Source organism: Clupea harengus, chromosome 3 (assembly GCF_900700415.2).
Source record: "Clupea harengus chromosome 3, Ch_v2.0.2, whole genome shotgun sequence".
NCBI classification, from domain to species: domain Eukaryota; kingdom Metazoa; phylum Chordata; class Actinopteri; order Clupeiformes; family Clupeidae; genus Clupea; species Clupea harengus.
The window spans coordinates 5,218,431-5,241,193 of record NC_045154.1 but is presented as its reverse complement, the minus strand read 5'-3'; the positions used below and the strand labels follow the sequence as shown (position 1 = coordinate 5,241,193).

The 22,763-nt window shown below is 42.4% G+C and overlaps 2 protein-coding genes across 6 annotated transcripts in view; one reads left to right on the top strand and one right to left on the bottom strand.

Annotated features, from left to right (window-relative positions):
* Positions 1-8,204: 8,204 nt before the first annotated feature.
* On the bottom strand, positions 8,205-12,697 carry tmem263 (transmembrane protein 263). The gene is made up of 3 exons (XM_012840094.2): positions 12,407-12,697; positions 11,021-11,103; positions 8,205-10,032 (listed from the first exon to the last, which is right to left on the bottom strand). Exons 2-3 carry the CDS (start codon positions 11,094-11,096, stop codon positions 9,713-9,715), a joined length of 396 nt encoding a protein of 131 aa, XP_012695548.2. The 5' UTR covers positions 11,097-11,103; positions 12,407-12,697; the 3' UTR covers positions 8,205-9,712.
* Positions 12,698-14,388: 1,691 nt separating this feature from the next.
* The window catches only part of si:dkey-103i16.6 (uncharacterized protein LOC557125 homolog), a 9,893-nt gene continuing 1,518 nt past the window's right edge, over positions 14,389-22,763 (top strand). The window contains exons 1-8 of one of the 5 annotated variants that reach the window (XM_031564339.2): positions 14,389-14,522; positions 14,634-14,712; positions 20,166-20,400; positions 20,618-20,812; positions 21,118-21,350; positions 21,612-21,712; positions 21,810-21,971; positions 22,450-22,662. In XM_031564339.2, the coding sequence (XP_031420199.1) occupies positions 20,174-20,400; positions 20,618-20,812; positions 21,118-21,350; positions 21,612-21,712; positions 21,810-21,971; positions 22,450-22,662 (1,131 nt within the window). In that variant the 5' untranslated portion in view covers positions 14,389-14,522; positions 14,634-14,712; positions 20,166-20,173. Of the gene's footprint in view, positions 14,718-20,165; positions 20,401-20,617; positions 20,813-21,117; positions 21,351-21,611; positions 21,713-21,809; positions 21,972-22,449; positions 22,663-22,763 lie in introns of all 5 variants that reach the window. The other 4 variants (XM_031564342.2, XM_012840093.3, XM_031564340.2 and 1 more) reach the window with 4 other exon arrangements.

Here is a 22,763-nt window from a genome sequence, read left to right as displayed (position 1 = left end):
ATGTCGGGAAAAGAAAGTTGGGGCAGATGCTTTGCAAAAACACAGAGGAATTGCTAATCGCTAACGGCTAGTAGCATGCTAACCTTTGATAGGTGGCTAATACACCTTGCAAATCCTCTTAGACATATTTTTCAGTTACAATAATGTTTTTTTTTATTGTACAGTGTCTATTTCTCGGTAACTTTCTAAAAATCTAAGCAAAAAAAAGTAAAACTTAAAACTTTTAGGTGCAAATACAATGATCTACGGAGATTTGGTCCGCCATTTTTTTCTAACTAAGGTAGTATATTTTGAGTGCGCACTGATATGGAACGCTCAGGTAAATGTAAACAGCTGTACAGTACATTATGGCTCAATACAGTACACCCCGTGACCTCCTTTCAACCAATCAGAATGCTTGATTTCATCTACCCGTATTATAATGGTGGATAAGGTTGTAGCCTTTACATCATTTGTTTTCAAAATATTCAGATAATTGGAATATAACAGATTGTATGCAGGTTATAATTATATAAGCATCTAGAACGGAAATCCTTGATCATAATCGCCTGTTACTTGTGTTCATGCCAAAACAATTGTACAGTTAAAACCTTAAAGTACAGTAAAAACTTGCCCCACAAACGGATTTCTGTCTATAACTTTTGACAAAGACACAGGCGGAAATTCTGAACATAGCATGCTGATGCCATCACACATGGTGTCTGTGAGTTAAATCGCTTTACATTAGACACAAACTGAGAAATTAAGCATGTAACATTATTACAACTGTCCCAGGTCTCCCCTACCCGTGTCTTAAATTACTTGCCCACTATTTTCTATTTTGCCAAGATATGCTGTTGTTGCGATGTTAGCTATAGTAGCAGGAGAGTTGTGAGTCTCAGTGTCTGTAGATGCTAATCATCTCCTCTGCAATTTAGCTGTGCAGCAGCGACTGTAGTGACAGTTTGCTAACCCACAACCTAGCTAACGTCAGTTACATTACTTACCGTGTTGTTCGTTTAATAACCTGGTATTTCGGAAGGGATTTATAGCTACAAAGATATAATAACACAAATTTGCTATGCATAATTCGAAATACTATTCTGGGTAATGTTACCTTCCTTGTTAGCTTAGCTGATTCAAACATATGGTCCTGTCTTCGGTCACTGTAGCTTTGTACAGTATCTGTAAGACTTTGTGATCTTACGTTTTCACAAACGTAAGCAAATTCAAGGATTTCCCACAACTAAAATTACATGATGCAATTTTCTCTTAGAACCACAATTTTGCGCAATTTCCGGAAAAAAATAACACAAAATCATAGCAATTTCAAACACGATATTTGAGAATTCAGTTACTTTTGGCCACAACAATCACAACAGTTCTTCGCAAGATCCTGGTAGGAAAATTCCTGCAGCAAATTCAGTCCCTTTTGGCCACAACAATCACAACAAAGCCTCACAAGATGCTTGTTTGTGTGCTTGCATGCCGTTCGTTTGATAACGTTTTACATTATAGCCTAATGTTTTACTTCAACTACGAGAAAGAGACATCCACTTCCACACTATAAAAGCCTGGAAGGTCGACCGTATTAGTCAAGCATTGGCCATCGGGCAGCACACACGATGGTGCCCGCCATATTGTTCTTTTGGTCTGCAGGTAGTGTCATTGCCTTGGCAATGCGCATCCATGAATTTGGAGGTCAGAGCTTCTGAGGGAGCACTGAAGCGGGGAGTGTATTTGTTTAGCTGTTGAGTTCAAATATCAACAATGTTTCATCAGTATCGCTGACTCCTCCTTTAAGGTCGAGTGTCTAACTTTCTTCAGTCAGAGAAGCAAGGGAAACAGAGACAGAGGAGTCTTTTCATATTTTTCATTCCTTACTTATGGGCTTACTTCCGGATTCACTTTTTTTCCTTTTGTGTTTTCTATTATGCTGGACATCAGAGCCTGTGTTGCTTGTGAAGAATTCAAAAACTAGAAAGATTATGAGAACATGGTTCATTACTATAAATAAGGGGAACTCTTTTGTTATTTTAATGTTGTAATACTGATGATAAGGATATTGGATATTAGGCTCTGTGGTTTGCAGATAACAAAGGTAAATTGTTCCGAAACAACACTTCTGAGCAAGGAATTCTTCTGTCGCGGCATTTAATTGGTTAATTTGCATGCTACATCTGTAGACAAACATGGCATTTCATTAAACTTACGACTGGGTTGTTTGCAAATGAGAAACATACAGTGTACCAATTTAAAGTGTATCATCTTTTTTTCCTAAGGGGTCTTTAATCATTCCTCACTCTCTCTCTCTGTGAGTCACCCTCCATCATGATATAGCCCAACCCCTGCAAGATCAAAGCCATACCATCTCTTTGATTGTTTCTTGCTCCCTAGGTTAAACAAACAGCAATTATTACAGTACAAGGAAAATCTGTGGCTTTTCTTATTGTTTAACGCACCAACTGAAAAGTGTGTGTGTGTGTGTGTGTGTGTGTGTGTGTGTGTGTGTGTGTGTGTGTGTGTGTGTGTGTGTGTGTGTGTGTGTGTATGTGTGTGTGTCTCTATGTGCTCTCTAAATAAATTCCTCAATTTTGTCTAGCACCAAGGACCCCGAAGCTCTGTTGTATCATCTGTCTTATGAAGCCCCATGTGATTCGAAGAAAATAGAGAGCTTCTATATATCAGAGGAGATCCCTTTGTGCAACCAGTGTCTTTGGGTTTTCTTCGAGTGTTGTGTACTTGCTCGCAGATCAACTGCTACTGTACATCAAACAGGGTTAAGAAAATGGTATTAGCTGTAATATTAGCTTAGACCTTCATAAAATCCACTGCTCTTTTGTTTCACTCTCATCCAACAGCAACAATTATTCCACCAGAAATGCATTTCCGCAAGAAAATGCAAATGTGATGCTGCAGCCGTCACTTTAGAAAGAAAACAAATGTTTGTCTAACTATCTCAGGTAGGCTATTTGAGTCACAGAGCTGACAAGCTATTGAATTGTAGCCTATTTAAGGACTAATACATCGTACACATTGTTCACTATAAAAGCTATAGGCACCAGAGCAACACTGGATGCAAAAATAAGCTGCATGCATGAAATTAGTTGCTTTTATCCAATATACCTAACTGTAAAATACAACTAATGTTAATGATAGTTTTTACTATATGTTTTACTAAAAGCCCATTGATATTTATTTTTCTGACAGAAATGTTGATAAAGCCTAAAATAATTATGTCACTGTAAAATAATAGGCAAAGCACACACATATTGTTTTTACAGCCATAAAGAGGATATACTGTAGTGAAAATTACAAAAGAGAGGTAAAAACAGTTTGCATGTAGAAAATTAGTTGCTGTGTCCGATATGTTACTGATTTAGCTAGGCTAAATTGGTTGACCATGTGAAAATAATCCAGAATCTACTCTAAACATATGTGCACTGTAGCACTTTGGACAACATAAAAAACCTATATCTTAACCTAGCTACGGGCTTATTAACAGCATTCTCAGCCACTATCAAAACTAGTCACTGCAGTATTTGTGAGTAAAACACACTTTATTGATACAAAATTGGATCAAATCGAAGTTCAAAAAGGCAACTTTCTTCCTCGCTGTCCTCTCACCTTCATCTGACGAGAAGTTACAACCAGGGCAATGTTTGGACTTAAAGCAAGACTTCAGCAGCAGAATAGTGAGTGTACTGTCTTCTCATATCTCTGTGGTCAGAATAGTGAGTAAACTGTCTTCTCATATCTCTGTGGTCAGAATAGTGAGTAAACTGTCTTCTCATATCTCTGTGGTCAGAATAGTGAGTAAACTTCTCATATCTCTGTGGTCAGAATAGTGAGTAAACTTCTCATATCTCTGTGGTCTGTGTAAACAACCCAAACATATGTGCTTTTGTTCATAAGAGTTTAGAGAGTCACACTGGGCGTTGTAATGCGAGTTTCTCGGCTCGTAACGACCCAATCACACAAGCAAAACCTCATCAAACAATCAATTTAACTCAACCACAGGGGTGCTGATACCTCCATCTGACAATTACAGCTACAATTGGTCAAGTGACTGTAACCTGCGTTGTGTAGACAAGCACAGAACTGCACCGGACTTGAACTCGCAACCTCAGGCCTGAGAGGCATGGGTGTTAGCGTCTGTTGCTATCGCGTCTCTTTAGGTTTAAGCACTGCACAGCACTGTACCCGCTGACTAAAGATACATCTGTAAATTTAAACCAACTCTTGTCTCAAGCTTATGTTTAACTGTATTGATCCTGTAATACAATCAGCTGCCGCTGGCCAAATGACTATACTCAAATGTGCCACTAGAGACATATAACTTCCCCCCATTTATTTTCAATGGGAAAATGAGTGATTAAAAACAAATCAAAAATCAGCTGACCTCAATTAGCACATGACAAAGCATTAGGACAGACCTGTTAGCACTGCAGTGAAATCGATATTGTGAAAACTGTGGGAGTGGGGAAAAGGGTGCCAAAAATAATTATACTTAAGAAGAACAACATGTGAATCAGATAATAATGTCCTGTTTCAATGTCATGCATCCTGGCTAGCACTCGGGACATTTGCATTTGAAAAATCTGTGCAGTGTCTCTTCATTGCTTGGTTTCACCCAGGTATGCTGTCCACACATTTACACAATAAAAGAAGCCTGATACAGCACATTGGGTGCTTTGAATCAGTGGATTATCTGCATGAATAGCAGACACGCCACCAGTTCCAACCAAAGTTCAAAAATTCAAATGTGCAAATGTGTACATTGGAGTAATGTTTTCCATTTCTCATAACTTCGACAAGACTGTATTAGTTTGGAATGATCTTGCTTTATTTGAAAAAAGTCTATAGTATGTACTATATATTTTCAACAGAGATCAGAGCCAAATTTAACTGACCGCACCACAATTTTTTCAAATGTATATTATGCTATTTTTATTTAATAGTTCTCATTCAAATTTCCAACGGGGTGCAAGGAGACATGACTTGGTCTGACACTCATGTCTGAACTTAGGTACCTTACACCTAGCACTGAGTTGGCAGCTAATAGTGTTGGAACGTTGGGATGATCTCTTTCACACACTCTCTGAATGTTGGCTTTATGTGTTTCTCATTGTCAACCTTAAATGGGCGCTGTGAGCAGCTGTACCTTCTTTACAGGAAAGGGAGGACAATGAGCCAGGAATAGGTTCATCAGTCTGAGAAGCAAATGAAAGATGAATGAGAAAAAAGTGCTTAGAGATGTCTTTGTGACTTACAGAGCACAGAGTTTGACTTAATGATCCATTGACAACTGCTACAGACAGCTAATGATGCCAGCCAGTTCTGGGCACGGGTTCTGGCTCTGGCTGGATGGTGGCATAGGCAACACAAGAACAACAGATGGCACAGGGTGGAACACAGTGTCACTTTCAGTGAGGGGCTGATACCTCCAGAGGTTATGGTGATATTTTGAGGGATCATTTCTTATACAACTCAACCTTGCCCTTCTTACTGACTCAGCTCAGTTTATTCAAGTTTCCTTGAAAATTCTCATAAACAACCCTGAGCGGCAATAAGGACAAATGTATGACCGTACCACTTGAGCGCACCAGTGTAAGACCCTTGAAGTTCCTGGTTACATGACTACTGTGTGCTTCTGGGATTGTTGAAAAAAGAAAAAAAACTGTGTCCCTCACATCGGCACAGATAATTTACATCAGTAAGGTCAGTGGAGGGTTGTGAACGTCAGAGTCTTTTATGGGTGTGTAGGAAGGAACCAGAAAGTAAAAAAACATGGCTTTGCTTGTGTAGGATTTATGAGAGCTCTTGAAGAACATCGCTGCAAATCCTCTGAACTTTCTCCTCCATCGTTGTCTTAATCCCATTTCTATTTGAATGGAGAGAAAACTGATTTGTGCTTGTCTTTGTTCCCAGATCAAACAGGGACTGTAGCCATGACATCTGATTATTTTTGCTCGGTGAATATGAATTTCTGTTTGGTCATGATTGGGCTTCTTTGACACACTTAAAAAACTCATTTTGTTTGCAGCTTTCAGCATTTCACATGCTCTGTGTGATGCCGAATAGAGTCCAGCATCTTCATATTATTTTTCAGGTACTGCCTTCTAACACAACAGTAACCATATTGTGCAAGGCAATATGGCTTCCAGCCAGTGCAGTGCAATTCTCACATCAGCAAGAGAACATTCAGTTCATTTCCACATCGAAGGACAAACAGTTGCACACTGTCACCCCTCAGGACTGCTCCAGCTCTAGGCCACTGACGTAAAACACACTTGAAACTAATTGCCACATGATGTAGTATCTGTGTACGTGTGTGTGTGTGTGTGTGTGTGTGTACTTCACTATCTATACATATGCGAGTGTGTACACCAGTATGTATAATGGCTTGTCCTTGTGGTCATCAATGTTGTAAAGGACAGGCAGTAATGGATTATTTATGACGATTAAAGGTATGCGTATCAACCTTGAATCAAGAATGTGTGTTCTTGCTGTATGCTTTTCCAGATCCACGTTTGCCAGTGAGTTCTTCAAGCCTTTCCCAATAAAGCCAGTTTTTTCCATCATAAAGACTGTATCTAACTGTGTAACTACAGTGTGCATTCATCAATTGAGCCTTTCTATTTGAGCTCTCTGACAAGTACCCCCCCCCAGTCATTAATGATCCCTCTGAATGTTTGCAGAGATTGCGGTCAATCAGCTCGATACATATAGCCACTGGCTCCAGTTCAGTTCTGGGCCCAGTGTGGTACAGATTCAGTGGACCAACTGTTCAAGAGAACCTTGGGAGGCTTTAATTTCCTTCTCACACAGAGTGTAATTATATACTTATAGGGATTAAAAAAAAGAAATTAAGTGAGACCTCTCCAAAAATCCATGCCATTTCCATGATTTCCACCATGTATGATGTGTCACTGGCAAGACTCAAACTATAAGAGAGAAATGCTTACTGATGAATGTACATGGCAGGGGGTTGTAAAGGTAAATGTACATGGATATCTTCATTAAACAGAATAATGCCTGTTGCTAGAATAAGAAAAGCACTTTGTGGGGATACCATCCAGCCCTGCCAAATCAATATCATGTTTTAGTCCTCAGGAGAAACACACTTGTGTTGTACAAACAGCATTTGGTGAGTGGGACTGCTTAAAGAAGAAAAAACCCTACCGACAATGTCAACCTATAGCCAGCCATGCTGTATAATCACATCATCTGTACAAAGCAACAGTGCAGAGCAGAGCGCTGTAAAAATCACTGTAGTGTGGTAATGTTAGAAATGCTCTCCAGTATCTACCGTTCTTTAGGTAGCAGTCTGATTGGCACAACGAGAGGCAAAACCCGGAGAGGGAAAGGCCTCACTGATAATGAGAGAAAACCAACAATGAAAATGTAGTGGAGTGTGCTAAATGTACCTCAATCTTCCTCTCATTATTAAACTCGATCAATACTATGCAAGACATGTTCGCTTCAGTGTGAACGAACAAAAGCATATCAATATAGCACCCCCCAGTGAAAATCAAACATTCCTCCATGTATTGTGTTATTGATATGGCTATTGATACTGCTATTGTTTAAAAACCAAAAGCCCAAAATGTTGTTTAGAATCCCCTCACAGAGGCAGCCAACCAATCATTCCCCTCTGTAGGTCTAGCACCTGTGCCCCGCGTCCCCCCCTGTCCCCAGGAGGGCCGCAGCTGAGGACAGCGTGAGGGATGAGGGTGTTTCAAGAGGTGACAGACTGAAGCGGACCCTGTCCCCTCGTCCCCTGGACACCAGCGGCGGGGACCAACCTTGTGCTGCTCAGGCTGATGGAGAGTGACTGAAGCCTGTAGCCCCGCCGGAGCTCAGGCATCCATCAGCGGCACACCGCCACACTTCCCTCTCCTCCTCCTCCACCACCACCACCACCACGGCACCAAGCCCTACTCACGCTGTGCATCGATTACTATTTACAAAGGGTTTGTGACCATACCTGATGCCAAAACAAAAACAAACAATAAGAAGGCACAGACCCTGTTTGCTGACCCACCATGTCATTGGTTCTGATGGTGTTATTTACTGGTATATCACGGTAGATTACTGCATCTATTGTACTTGTACAAAACTCAACAACTCTTCTAGGACTAATCACATACTATAAAAGCTAGGGCGATACATAAAAAAGATGAAAGATACATGTCAGACCGAAAAGACAGACAGGGATAGCGTTTTAACATTTTGCATCATTTTATTCCACTGAGGCACTGGAAGAATATTTTATGGGATTCCACCTTTCACATTTTCACAAGAAAGCCCTTGTGTACATCAGCTGCTGAAAGCAGCGGCTATCATCGGCTGCATGGTCCTCCTTTCATTGTACACAATCAAAAACATCCATTTATTGAAAGGTCATTTCTTTCCCACTGCAAGAGGATGCTTTCGATTGTTTAGGAATACAGACATCAAAATACAGAGGAAAATAAACACTATTATATATAATTCCTACAAAATATAAACGTGTTACTGGCAGTGTTCAAATTATGAAAAAAATATATGTAATTTAAACAGCCAACAACTGAAATGGCATCATGTAATTAAACCAACGTGTTCTTTGGCTTTAAATATGTATGTGCGATTATTTATGGAACTCAGACAAAGAAGTGTCACTGATATTTTCAGTCTCTTATTCTTGATTGAAGTGGAAAAGCATTTAGGTCACTAGTGATCTTCCAGCTGGTTATCCTCCCTGCCAAGAAAATTAGTCCAATTCACACAGAGCGCTCCCTTGTGTAACTACTTAGTCCCTTAGCAAACATAATGCTGTGTTCCTGAGCCCAAAGGACAAAGAAATATTCAGCATGGTTACTTTTAAGTAGTCTTAGCTCATATGGGCACTGCCTGTGTGAAATAGTTTTCTCAGTTTCTGGAGGGACGAAAACAGTAAGGCGTATTCAGGTACAGGAGGTCTCAGAATATGGCTACAGATAAGAAGATTCAAAAAAAGGAGAGGAGTTTGACACATGACGTTGTGTGTCGGCACTTAAGTGGTGCTTTTTCCGGAGAGACGTGGAGGAGTTGCCCGGCGTGAGGGAGCGGACAGCAGGGCACTCCGCGGGAGCCAGCAGACATCCAGTCAGCAATCTCCGCAATGGAATCAATCAGGAAGATGGAGAGCGGCCAACACCTCCCACCAGGCAGCCGCCCCCCAAGTTTGTTCCCAGAAGGGAGTTGGGTCTGATTTCAGAGATCGGCCCCTCACCTGGAGCAGACACTAACTGCATGAGAGCCGTGTCAGACTGCACAGCCTGGAACAGTCCACAGAAAGAAAAATAGACGAAAGATATATATGCATCATGTTCTTCACACACAGGGAAATTAAATTATGCTATTAAATCATCAACCACAACCACGAAAGGCTCATTCAATATTTTTTTACAACAACGTTTGGAAGATGGCACAGTTTCTAAAGAACCTTTTGGCTAAAAATACAACAGCATTCAATGTAATGTTCGAACAGTCTGAGGTGCTGGTTATTACAGGCAAATATAGGAGGCCCCTGTGCTGTGGAACAGGAGACCCCTTGCAAAGGCACAGTCTTGAGAGGCTGTGACCCGTGAATGGAAGAGGGACACACACACTCGTGGTTCAGGTCACGGAACCCCACCACAAAAAAAACAGCAAAACCCTGCAGTTTCCTCAACCAGAGAAATGATTTCCACCGCCACCGCCTGGCAACTCAGTCGGACTTGTCCTTCTTCTTTCCTCCTCCGCCAGGAACTTTGCTGGCGACGGCCGAGCCAACTGCAGATACACCTCCGGCAACAGCAGACACACCTCCGGCAACAGCAGACACACCCCCTTTCACAAGCCCCACCCCCATGCCTGGGACGGCGGCCACTGAGGTGACGGCAGTCTTGGTCAGATCGAAGCTCTTGCCACCGATCCAGGCCACACCTCCCACTGTTGCCCCGACAGCGCCCTTAGTGACGCTGAAGAGCCCACCAGCCACTCGTGAGAACATGCCGGGCTGGGGCACGGGGTGGCCCTTACTGGCATCTAAAAGAATGAAACAGAGAGACAGGGAGAGAGAGGGGGGGAGAGAGAGAGAGAGAGAGGGAGAGAGAGAGAGGGACAGTGTGAACTCCTTCATAACGGTGACATAATACATGACCACAAGCTTGTTCACATAACTTTTTTTCACTCCCGACATTAATATGGAAAAAGGAAAAAAAACTGCAGAAGCACAAACAGTTTGAACAGCGAACAATATTGACACAACACAATGGGACTCAATCAATCCCAACTCGCATCCTATTCATAAAGCCCAGTAGTAGCCTTTGCATTCTGCAACCTTCTTGCAATTTTGTCCAAAACCCTACACACCAAGATGTGCATAGCCATCAGTCCTTTGATGACATGGGTATCAAAGAGTTACAGTCAGTGACATGGTTGAGGGCCACTGTCAATTTCAAGACAGCTAAGCAGCGCCACCATGTGGCAACTCTGCATCGTGTCTTATCTTGACAGCCAAAAACAAAAAGATAATAACAAAATATCCATTTGACCACAGCCCAAAAACACTGATTGATTAACTGGTAAGTATTAACGACTATAGATTTTGAGGATACTGTTAAATCTACTGAAATTATTGTATTTACTGCAAATAAATATCAGCTCTAAATATCAGCTAATCTGGGCACCTTAATTGATAGTGATCAATTTCTACAATAATAATAATAAAGTGATCAATTGCTGCAATAATAATAAAGTAAAACTTTGACAAATCATTAGTTCAGAGGGTCTATCAGCCAATGCTATATTTCCCAAAACAGTTTAAATTCCAAGTGGTGGCGGTCAGTGTTTTGTGGATAGACAGAATTATTCCATTAGCTAGAATGAGACAACTGAATAAATCCTTTGATTTCTTGTTGGAGCCATCCATGGTACATCAAGAGTGCCATGTTTCACACCAAAAGTCCCTGTCCAACTATAAGAGCAAGCAGTTGGCAAAGTAAATCAGATTCTCCCAAACAGCAGCACTTACCGCCAGGTTCACCTTGGAGGTATGCTTCATCCTGCTGCTGCTGCTGCTGCTGCTGCTCCTCAGGCACTTGGCTCATTTTCCTTCTGCAAAAGAAAAACAGTGAGCTTTCAAGGTACAGCACATGGTAAGCCGGTAATTTGGTAAACCAAGATTTAGCTAAGTCAACATTGACATTTTGAACATTTTGGAGCATGCTGAGAAGTTGGGTGAGTCAGGCCCTGTGTGTTCCACCAGTCCAGGTGGAGTGAGTGCAGATTATGGGAGGCTGGCTGGGAACCTGTCCCGAGGCAGTGTAGGCAGCCCAGGGCGTGCTGCATGCTCCAACGCAAACAAGGTGGACCAGTTTGTTCGAGTTTGTGTTTTTAAAACACTATAGCAACTCATGAGAGGTTTATTATGACCATGACTGGCTGAGCAAGAAGTCGTAAAAGGCACTTCTGAACATTCTGCTCGTATTTAATTTTGTAGAAATTATTTAGTAATGTCAGTTAATAATTGCAGATTTAATCATGAAACACTATGAATAGCTTCAAAGAAACAATTTGAGGGATCTAATAAGGTTGTAATGTTGTCCTCTCTGAAGATCTCAACTACACATTTTCATGGACAGATGAAGAACCCCATTTAAATATTTGAGAGAACTGACTTCTAACACGTAGCCTACAGTAGACTGCTGATTCACCAACACACTGCCTGTGTTCTCTTTAGGTCACTGCACTAGATAGGTTTTAATGGGTGACATTACAACTAGAGAACAGCATGTCGCAACAGATTTCCGATTAAAAACCCATAGGCAATAAAAGGTTGCTCACTAAACATCATCTTGATCATTCCAACATAATACACGTGGTGGCGGACCTTCATTTACCGTCAATGACGTGGCATTGAGTAAACAACCATCTCTATGCATGGCCAAATTAACTTGGCAATTGTAAAATTATGTAACCACTATACATCGCGTTTGGTTAATTGGGGTCCATAGGCAAAAGTTTAACAACATACAGCTGCGAGGGTAACTTAGAACAAACTTACGCAGGCAAAGATGGCTATGAACAGGCCTACAAAAATGAATATGTAGCCTATAAAAAGTTTTCTGAACGGTTTTAAATCACACCTTGAGATTTGTGCTTAATGTAGAAAACCCCCCTGCGAGAAATAACGTTATATCATTCAGAGCATTACTATGTCGCCAACCTCATCGATAAAGAGGAGAACATAATAAGAGGGCGGCAACATTGATACAAAATTTGTGAAGCCTTTCGTTGAGCGTTTCAGATGACACAGAGGCTCACGCAAAACCATCTCATCAAAGCGCTTCGGTCAAATTAGTTTTTATAGACGCAAAAAAGATTGCAACACAAATCCGTTCTTTAGGGTTATACTCACCAATGTTATAGAAAACTTTTATGCTTGACTGTCGTGATCCTTGTCTTCCGCTGGAAACACTTCCAGCAACTAGCAGTGCATAGGCTACAATAATCTCCGCACCCCTTAAATGGACCCAATATCCGTATGACTTTCAGAAACAAAGGTCAGCTGAGAAAGTCTCTTCTTCCACAGTTTAACAATTCTTATGGCACAGTTTGACGTGTCTTTGCGTAATGTGTAGACTACGTGGCGTCCCACTTTGCGCCTTTGAACGTGTACCGAAGACACACAGAAAGGAAGTGACGTTGTACAGGCATTGCAACGGTAGGCAAAACATCGAGAAGTTTAGCGTCAACGCCACTGTAAGTTTCTAGGACTTGGCCCTTATTGCACTACACCCTGTAGAGTGAAAGGCAGCATTTGTTAAATATTTTAAGAACCTTAACCAGTTTGTAGGATACGACTTGTTGGTCAGACCATCCATGCTTGGAACTGTGGTTAACTGATGCACCTTTTATATGCATGCAGAACATTTATTTGTTTCTCAATTAATTTTTTAATTATTAGGCTATATATTATTATCATTGTCACCTAAGAAACTATAAGGTCACAATGATTGGTTTCTTGTTTGAATTTGCACCGCCTCTCTTCTGCCAATCAAAAAGTAATCAAATGTAAGAAGTTACATGAGTCTATTTGAATTAAGTAATTAAAATAGTAACATTACTTATGACATGTTTAACAGGTTAATTAATAATCTTTAACCTATTACATTTAAAAAGTAACCTTTGGTAATAATGACTCCCCCTCTGTGCCAATGCATGATGCATATTCTACATTAATTTGCAGTTAGAGCTATATCTCAAAGTGTATGTTTTTATTTAGTTTAACTAGTTTTAACTACATTTGTAAATACTGCTTTTTGTACCTACCTGAGTGTCTGTTTTTGTGTAAGTTATTTGTGTGGGTTTTTGTGTAAACTGTGTGTTTTGTGATGTATGTGAATTGCAGCTACAACACTGTAATTTCCCTTTGGGTTCAATAAAGTTATCTATCTATCTATCTATCTATCTATCTATCTATCTATCTACCTATTTATCTATCCATTTAATAAATAGCCATGCATTTTATGTTTTTGAAAGACTAGCCACTAGATGGCAACTGATGCTAAGGCAGGAAGGCCAAAATACCATAACAAATGTGTCGTTGACAGACAGTCAATATTATAAATGATTTATTGTGCGTTGTCAGTTTAACCATGAGGCTTATAAAACCGTGCGGTTACGAAGGAAGAGTGAGGTACATTTCTCTGAATTTGTGCACAACTCAGTATATGGAAATGGGCTGTCACAGATAAATAGCCTATTACTGAAGTGAACAATTCCTATAAGAAATCAATCTGATAAGAACAATGTCTGGATCATTTTGATTTAGCGATTGCACAGAGTAGCCAAACCCTAAACTATCCTACATAATTTTGCTTGGGCACCTCTATACACACTCTCATGTATATATGCCACAGAGCACCGGCAACGATGACGCTGACGTCACGTGCAATCTCACACAGCACGTAGAGCCATAGCTAGTATGTCTGTTGTTAACTACTAACATTAAACTTCCCCACTCCGCTTTATAACTGGATATATTTTACTTGATGTTATGTTATTCTCAGCGCTTTGCAGGTCTAGTGTATTATATATGAAACGACGTATACAAAATGAAATTGATTCAATACAGGATGATCCCCTAATATCAGGGACGGGTGACAATGGCAACCCTATGTATAGTGAACAACGCAGAACAAAGCAACACGTATTCAATAGGCCTACTCAAACAGTAAGCTATTCATATGAATACAGATATGGTAGACTAAGAATGGGCCAAGACCCTTAGTGGACCCAACAGTGTTTTAGCCATAAAGAAAAAAGAAATGGTAGGCTACCGCAACTTTAGGAAGCGTTATGAGTGAAGATATGTCATAAGGACTTTGGATTTTGGCGGGATCAGGGAGAGCACCACATTAAGCGGCCTACCAGCTGACAATCGAGGACAGGACAATTTTCCCGCACTAAAATGACAAAGTGACGTACTTCCTCTTTGCTAAAGGCTGCAACATGTTGCTCTGAAAAACAAGGTAACCAAGAAACTGATTTAAAGTGTCTTTTAATATTAAGTCATGTTTGTGCAGAGTCACACGATAATGACAGCTGAAAGCGTCATAATCCGATATTTGATGTAAAAACAGAACACAACTGTCTCACTGCCTCGCTGAGCGGAAACTCGCGATTGCACTTTATCAACATCCAGGGTCCCTGAAGTAGCAGGTAAGGTGAACGATCATCATTTAAACATTTCTGGTTGTTTGTTGTATTTATGTAGCCAATTATCGCGCTATAAACCATCAGGATTTTCAGATTGCGGATCTGTGAACGTGAACAATATACGCGAAATGTGTTACACAACCTTAAAGGAAGAGAGTTCATCAATTTACGTAACGTTAGCTAACTGCGAAATATGACCGTTTTGTGAGAACATAGACTGTTATCCTAATGATGACGTATTCGCTCTCTTACAAATTTAAGTCTCATTTTAGAGAAGTGTGGTTCTAATTAATAATGGCAAGGCCTAGAGTTATTTGTCTGCAACTTCTGGAATAATGACTTTGTCATGCTGGATGTTTTAGGCTATACTAGGGATTGTATGCCAGTTGTGCGACCTACAGACCGTTTTGCTATTTATTGAGCAATTATTGAGAACCATTTTACATTTTGGTTCATAATTTAGTTGCTAATCCATCTGTAGAATCCGATGAAACCAGTAGGTGGCAGTAGGAATACATTGAATTCTCAAATGTTCTATTTGTTTACCCATAGTTTAGTGTGCACATAGAGCCGACTTATGTTGTTTTGGACGCCAAACTTGTTAAGTAGAATAATCAGGATATGTTCCTAATAGATTACCTATTGCTAAGGCACATGGTTTGTGATTAAGCAACCTGTATTGATAGTACAACTGCACCTTTTTGCTAAAGGATATTGTTGAATGTTACATTATAGGCCTGAATAGAAAGGTTGCTTAAATGTTAAGGCAATTTAAGTATTTCCTTTACAATATGTGTCCCATCCAATTGTAGGTCACCCTCATAGGTGTGCACTTTGAAATATGGATCTAAAAATATAATAAAAAAAAAAAGTGTGGCTCAATGTAAAATAAGCCAAGAGGCTACACTACACTTTCCTACATATTTAGTTTCCTGGTTCATTCATATTCGCTAATATGGAACATGTCATCTGACTTTCCTCCAGCAAAGCCCTGTACTTTCCTAGTTGCACTTGTGCTTATTTTACGGCAATGTATAGTCTTAATGTATAGCCTATCTCTATCACTGGAGATGTGTTGCACAGATATTTTGTGAGGGCATTGTGTGTGCATCGTGAAAATATTTTTTTTTGTATGCAGCAGTCTTCAGTATAAAGTGCACCTCTGTTGATCTCAGGCTTAGGACCTCAGCGGAATCATACTACTCGGTTTCCCACAAGGGTGCAGTATAAATCCACTTCAGATCAGTGCAAGTCACCGTGCAGTTCAGATACAATGAGAGGACAGGGAAAGTTTATTCTAGTAGGCCACCACTTCCTGTTTCTTTGGAAACTGTTGTGATATGACCATACATAATCTGTGATATGACCATACGTAATCTGTGATATGACCATACATAATCTTTTGACAAGGCAGCTATTTTAGGTTGCTTGAGAGTTCGTTACGATGTATCACCTCAAAACAATGAATAGAGGTTAGGCCTAATTATTATATTGTTGATGGTCATAATCCGATTGTTTTAATAGTACCAAAACTACTTCTTCTATTTTGTATTTAAAACTTTAGTTTAAAGATCTGTAGACACTAAAACACACTTGGATAGGCTGTATGAGCTGAGGACGTGATTAAAACCTCTTAAAATATTCATGTTTATAACAGTATGTGTCTTAATCAGAGATTACTGTTCTTGAAAGGAACCCTCAATCTGAACAAACATTTCTCTTTTCCACACCAAACAAAAGAGGATACATAAATCCCTATGTGTGTGAGAAAAGCAACTGGGGGGGACAGTTATTAGTTGCTGTTGGCAACAGCAGTATATGTTCTCTCTCTCTCTCTCTCTCTCTCTCTCTCTCTCTCTCTCTCTCTCTCTCTCTCTCTCTCTCTCTCTCTCTCTCTCTGTCTCTGTCTCACACAGACATACACACTCTTTCCCTTTGAACAAACAATATATTCATCACAAATTAGTTGCATTGTATCAATTGAATCCAACAAAGATGCCACACTAAGTGATATGTCATTAGTGGAGGGGACAGAAGAACGGCCTTTTGGCTCTCCAGAAGTGCTGAAGTGGTCTCCTTGACAACCAGCATGCTGAGCCCAGGACTTGCACAGGGGGCAGCATACATCAAAGACAGGCTGGCCCACTGACTGCTGCCGGTCGGAAACCCAGTCTGCTCAGAACGAGCGAGCAGAGAGAGAGGGTTAGAACCCACTCTTCCCCTCTCCTTTCATTTCTTTCTTTCTTTCTTCTTTGTCTCTTCATCAGTCGGTCTGTGCGGGAGAGTTTGTATTCTCTCTTGTTTGGCCCCGTGAGCCTTAGGCCCCAGCAGGACGCTCGGCTGCTCTCTCCCCAGTCGGGAGTCAGGGCTGAGAGGCCTTGGGTGAGGCCGTGCTCCCTCCGGTCCTTCAGCTCTCTCTGAGGCTGGCTGGAGAGAGGGGCTCTGGACGGGGAGGGAGCTGAGGAGGGATGTTTGGCTGGAAAAAAATGTCACACAAAGGGATTAAAGCAGCTTTTTTTTCCAGGGGGGGGTGCACGGAGAGCAGTGAGGCGGCACGCGGCATTGTGAGGCAGCTCTAATTAGATTACAGTAGCCCCCCCAGAGGAGCTGGCGGCACCCCTGGCGGTCTGAGGGAGGATGCGGTAGGCCGTGGAGGAGGACTTTGGGTGGGTGGCGAAGATGGCATGGGCTGGAAAGCCCGGAAAACTCGCAGCCAATCCTATTCGTTACTAATTCGATACTGATTCGCTTAGATAAGACCCATCCCAGCATTCACAGTAACTGCACACATTTCCCATGATGTAATATTACACTTAGAAAATCCATTTCTTGGTTTTTGCTCCCAGATATAGGCTACTTTAATAACCGCACTGATCTGAGGGCTCCATTTACGTCACATTGAGACCGCATCTTCCCCAGTTGTGAGGCCGTGGCCTTCAGCACAGCTAATTGCTGCTAATGGGCAAGCTAAGCTGTGTTGATGGGGAGTGTCTCTCTATGGAGCACAGCTGACCAGTGGCCCTTCATTCCTACGCCCACACACTGTTGCTATGCACCACCCCCACCCACAACACCAACACCATGGTTTCTGTCACCCCGGTGACCGTGTTGGTTTTTCCCCGTCTGCACAGCAGATTTGGTGAAGTCTCTGTTTAGTAATGGACAAGGGCCGCCCTCACCCCGTGCCTAATCACACCCTCATCCTCAACCCCTGTTACAGCCCACATGTCACTCTTGGAAAAGCCAACAATCCAGGTCAGCATCCACCTGGATTAAATCCCTTAGATCAACAGAAGAAGGTTCTTATCTGAGTGAGCAGCGGTGGTGTTAGAGATGTTTCAGGTTTGCCTGTTGGCCTTTGTAGACCAGTAAGTTATGTGTGTAATTAACCTGCCTGGATGAGGGGGAGCCTGTATTGTGTCATTTATCGTCTCTAATCACGACAGGCTCACAGAAAGCCATCATTTGTCAACATGAGCAGAATTCCTCTTGATTGTGTGTATTTATATGGTGTGTATTTCTATTTCAATAACTAAATTGTGTGTTTGTGTCCATCTGATGTGCTACAGCTGATCCATATTAGCTGTAGAGTACACCTGGACACAGGTCGTATTTATATGACAAACTGCAACCCATGTTAATGCTCTTGTGTTGAAGAGGAGGGGGGTGGCTGTTGCACCCCCATTGCGCCCACCTTAACAAGCTCTGCTGTGATTTATAGGCAGTTCCCAGCAGTGTGCTCTAGAGGAGCGCTGAGACCAAGAACACCATTCCCCCCTTTTGCCCCCCATGATCTTTTAATAGTGCTACAAGACTCCAAGCCCAGTGACGATGAAGAATGTGACCCTTTTTTTTTATTTGATTGATTCACTTGCCTGTGCTTTGACAAGAAAATGGCAATCAGGCCATAGCACACTGTCATGATCTGCTTTCATTCAGTTTTCTCTGAATGTATTGCAACTGTAATGTATCTGTTGAAGGTACAGAATGCAGCGATGGCTGGCACTCTGAGGCGGCCATGTTGTGCTGTCTCTGTTGCCTGTCTCTAATGGGGTTTTATCACTCTGTTTATGGCCCCATTGTGCCCCCTGGACCCCCCCCCCATGGTGAAAAGGCACCTCCCTGAAAGGAATGGCTTATTGGTCTCATATGCCACTATGCTGGCCTGGTTTTATGGGAGTCATCTCCAATCTCTCCTTTAACACACTCTGGATCCCCTCCTTATTTAGTATTTGTGTGTCTGTCAGTCCCTCACCACTGTCGTTTCCTTCCTTTTCCTTTTTTTTTATTCCGTCTGTTTGTTCTTTCCATCTGTTTGTTCTTTCCATCTGTTTGTTCTTTCCATGCCTCTCATTCAGTGCATAGAAGTCTTTGAAACTTCTGAGGAACAACATTATCTTCTCTCCTCTTTCACTTTTCTCACTCCTCTCTGTCTTCACTCACTGTTCTCCTCTCCTCTCCTCTCCTCTCCTCTCCTGCCTCAGCCTCTCCTCTTCCCTCCTCTCCTCTCCTGCCCTAGCCTCTCCTCTTCCCTCCTCTCCCATCCCCGTCACCCATTTCTTATGAACTCTGCTAATATCCTCCACTCCCCACCCCTTCTCTTTCTTTTTTTTCTTCTTTCTTTTCCTTGCTCGCAAACACACTCTCTCTCTCTCTCTCTCTCTCTCTCTCTCTCTTTTCCCCCCTTCTTCTCCTTTGCTTTTCAGGGGCCATCAAGAGGGCTTCCTCCTTTCTGCTCCAGCTGGGTTTGTTGACACACAGTCAGTCTGGCTCTTTCGCCCCCCACCCCCACCCCCACTATGGGCCATAAAGCTGCCACAGCTGTGGGCAGTATTAGCATAGCTGGCCAAGAGGAGGGGGGTCAGGGGGTGGTGGGGAGGGCAAGTGCTAATATATTGCAACCATTAGCTTTTGTTTGAGTGGTGACAGTTTTAAAACATCGCAGCTTCTCACAGACTAAAGCCACGGGACACAAAGAAGTGGCACGATGATTTTAATGTAAGTGCTTTTAAATATGGCTGAGGGGGGCACGGGGATTGGGCGAAGTGGACCTGGCCTGGAGGAAAAAAAATGTGGGAAACAGCTGAGCGATCTAAGGGGGCCTGAAAATAATGAAAAGGGACTAAATCAAACATGATAAAAAGGAAATGTCACCAAACAAAACTAAGAATAGTCCTAAAAGATTTGTAAGGATCAGAGAAATATGGAATAAGGTGGTTTTGGTTGAGAATAAACTGTACAGCTTGTTACCTTTCTTCTTACTCATTGGATCCAATTGAATCGGTTTCTGTTTGTGAATGATTTTTTAAATGTTTTATAAGTGTGTTTCAGAGAGGGTTGTTTGTATAACAGTGCTTAGAAGAATTTTAGAAATGGCAATGTATCCCACAGCCAGCACTAGCTTTGAAACAAAAACGAGTTCATCATGTAACACTCATAGTTCATGATATCAACAGGTGGAGATATGAGCAAGGCCAAGTCATCCAGGGACAAGAGACCCACCCAGCCTGCTCTCGTCAGGGTCACCCGCAATTCCTCCACCCATTCCAGGCAGGCAGACTCAGTCCAGTCCCAGGTTTCAGGGACGAGCTCAGGCCCCCAGGCCCATCCAGGTGGCAGGCAGTCAGACTCAGGCCTGGTTCAGGACCTCAGCCTGATGAGTGTGAGTGAACAGAAGGCCTCAGCTGCACGGTAAGCATTCACTGGCTCTTTTTCTAATATTACACATAATAGACATCTCAGTTGTCTAATATTACAGACATAAAACATACAGATCATGTTATTTATATTAAATGTATAAATATAAAATTTTCATTGGGAATGAGCCCTATGCCTGATGCAGTCCACTGACCACTGTGTAGAGCTGGACGTCAGTCGTGTCATCGTGATGTCTGCCACATTCTTTCAGCAGAGGGAGGCCCTCCAAGACGGGTAGCAGTGGCACAGCAGGCTCCCTGTCTGGAACCCAACCCCAAGCCTCTCCCTCAATCCCCAAGAGTGGCCTGGGCACCATAGCCCGCCTCATCAAGCTGGGCCGGCTGAAGAACATAGTGGTGGTGGCGGGGGCTGGCATCAGCACCGCCAGCGGGATCCCAGACTTCAGGTGGGCCCTGGGCGAGGTCACCACGGGGTTGATTGATGGAGTGAATCAGTCTCTAATATCACTGATCAGTTGAATATTGCTGTTGGTTAGTCCAGGCGTAAGTGTAATTTACTGCTGTTTGACTGATTTAAAAGCTGTTTAATATTGTGGGTAATCCCATTATTTGAGATGTACTAAATCAAGTGCAGGTTTGATGGACTGATGGTTGGTTATTTAGCCTGTCTGGTGTGAAGTGTGTGATGGAGATGTGATGAGACACCATAATGCCATTATCAGAAACATACCTGTCTCCCATGACACTGCAGGACTCCAGGCACTGGTCTGTACGCCAACTTGGAAAAGTACAACATCCCTTACCCAGAGGCCATCTTCAATATCGACTACTTCTCCAATGACCCTCGACCGTTCTTCTCCCTGGCCAAGGAGCTGTACCCTGGCAACCACCAGCCTAACTATGTGCACTACTTCATCCGCATGCTGCACCAGAAGGGCCTGCTTCTGCGCATGTACACCCAGAACATCGACGGCCTGGAACGGAGTGAGTGCGACAAAATCAGTTCCTTTACAGCCTTCTTGCCCTGACCGTGGGCCTTGAGGCTCTTGCCCTAACCGTGGGCCTTAAAGCTCTGCTGAGCCTGGTCGCAGACTTCCAGGAGGAGGTCTGAAGACTTCACTGTGCACAGTGGAAATCATCCAGCACATTTCAACCACAGTTCTGTTTCATCTGCAATCCAGCTAGCTCGTGCACCAAACAACCTAACGTTGTTATCTAATGGTGTGTGATGCTGTGTGTCCTCAGTGTGTGGCATCCCAGAGGACAAGCTTGTGGAGGCCCACGGCAGTTTTGAAACGGCGTCCTGCCATCTGTGCTACACTCCGTACCCAGCGGAGGAGGCCAAGGTAAGGTCTGCCTGGCCGTCAGCCCGTGGGATTCACAGTGTGCACTGAGACACTTCCTATGGTTTGTGCAGATCATGATCTCTTTGAACTCTTTCAGAGAGCCATCATGTGTGGCAGCGTCCCAACGTGCTCATTCTGCCAAGCCACGGTTAAACCCAACGTTGTTTTCTTTGGGGAGGACCTTCCGGAAAATTACTTCCAGCACACTACAGACTTTCCCAAGGCTGATCTTCTCATGATCATGGGCACATCTTTGCAGGTTGGCATCTTGAAGTTCAAATGTTTTTCATAATGACCTTGTATACTGGCCTTGGAAGCAGTACTGTAGTGATTACACTATCTGCCTCACATTTTGTAGCTATTCATGTTCAAGAATGCAGTTTGTCCGATGAAATTCTGAGTGCAAAGAAATGAAAAACAACATTGAAAATAGCTAAAATAAATAATTATCCAACAATTCAGAAAAGAACATTGCAGGAATATTAGGGAACATTTTCTATCTACTATTCTGTCAGAACTATAGCATTAGAATTGTCCTGAACACATTTTTAAGGAAACTGGATCTTTAACTGTCACAAGTTATTCTCTCATAGAAGCATGCACACTGTTATTATTATTATTATTATTATTATTATTATTATTATTTTTAAGGTCATTATATAATAATACAAATAATAATAATAGGAGTGTGCATGCTTTGGTCTATGTGAGAATGACTTGCGTCATTGTACATGTAGATCGAGCCGTTCGCCAGCCTGGTGAATACGGTGCGGCCAGCGGTGCCCCGGCTGCTGCTGAATCGTGGCGCGGTGGGACCGTTTGAGCGCAAGCCGCTGCGGCGCGGAGACTACATGGAGCTGGGAGACCTGAGCGAGTCGGTCCGGAGGCTCGCCCAGGTCCTGGGCTGGCACCAAGAGATCGAGGAACTGATGTGGGGTCAGGAGAACCAGGTGTGTCTGCAGTCACTGCTCAACATGTTCATAAGAGTTTTAACTGAGGAACCAAAGGTCACGATGCTCCTTTCTCCACTAAGAACGAGGATGGGGAATTC

Coding starts and splice junctions, on each gene's coding strand:
- tmem263 (XM_012840094.2), bottom strand. CDS start 11,096: ATGAGCCAAGTGCCTGAGGAGCAGCAGCAGCAGCAGCAGCAGCAGGAT. Junction 10,033..11,020: donor CCTCCAAGGTGAACCTGGCG/GTAAGTGCTGCT, acceptor TCATTCTTTTAG/ATGCCAGTAAGGGCCACCCC.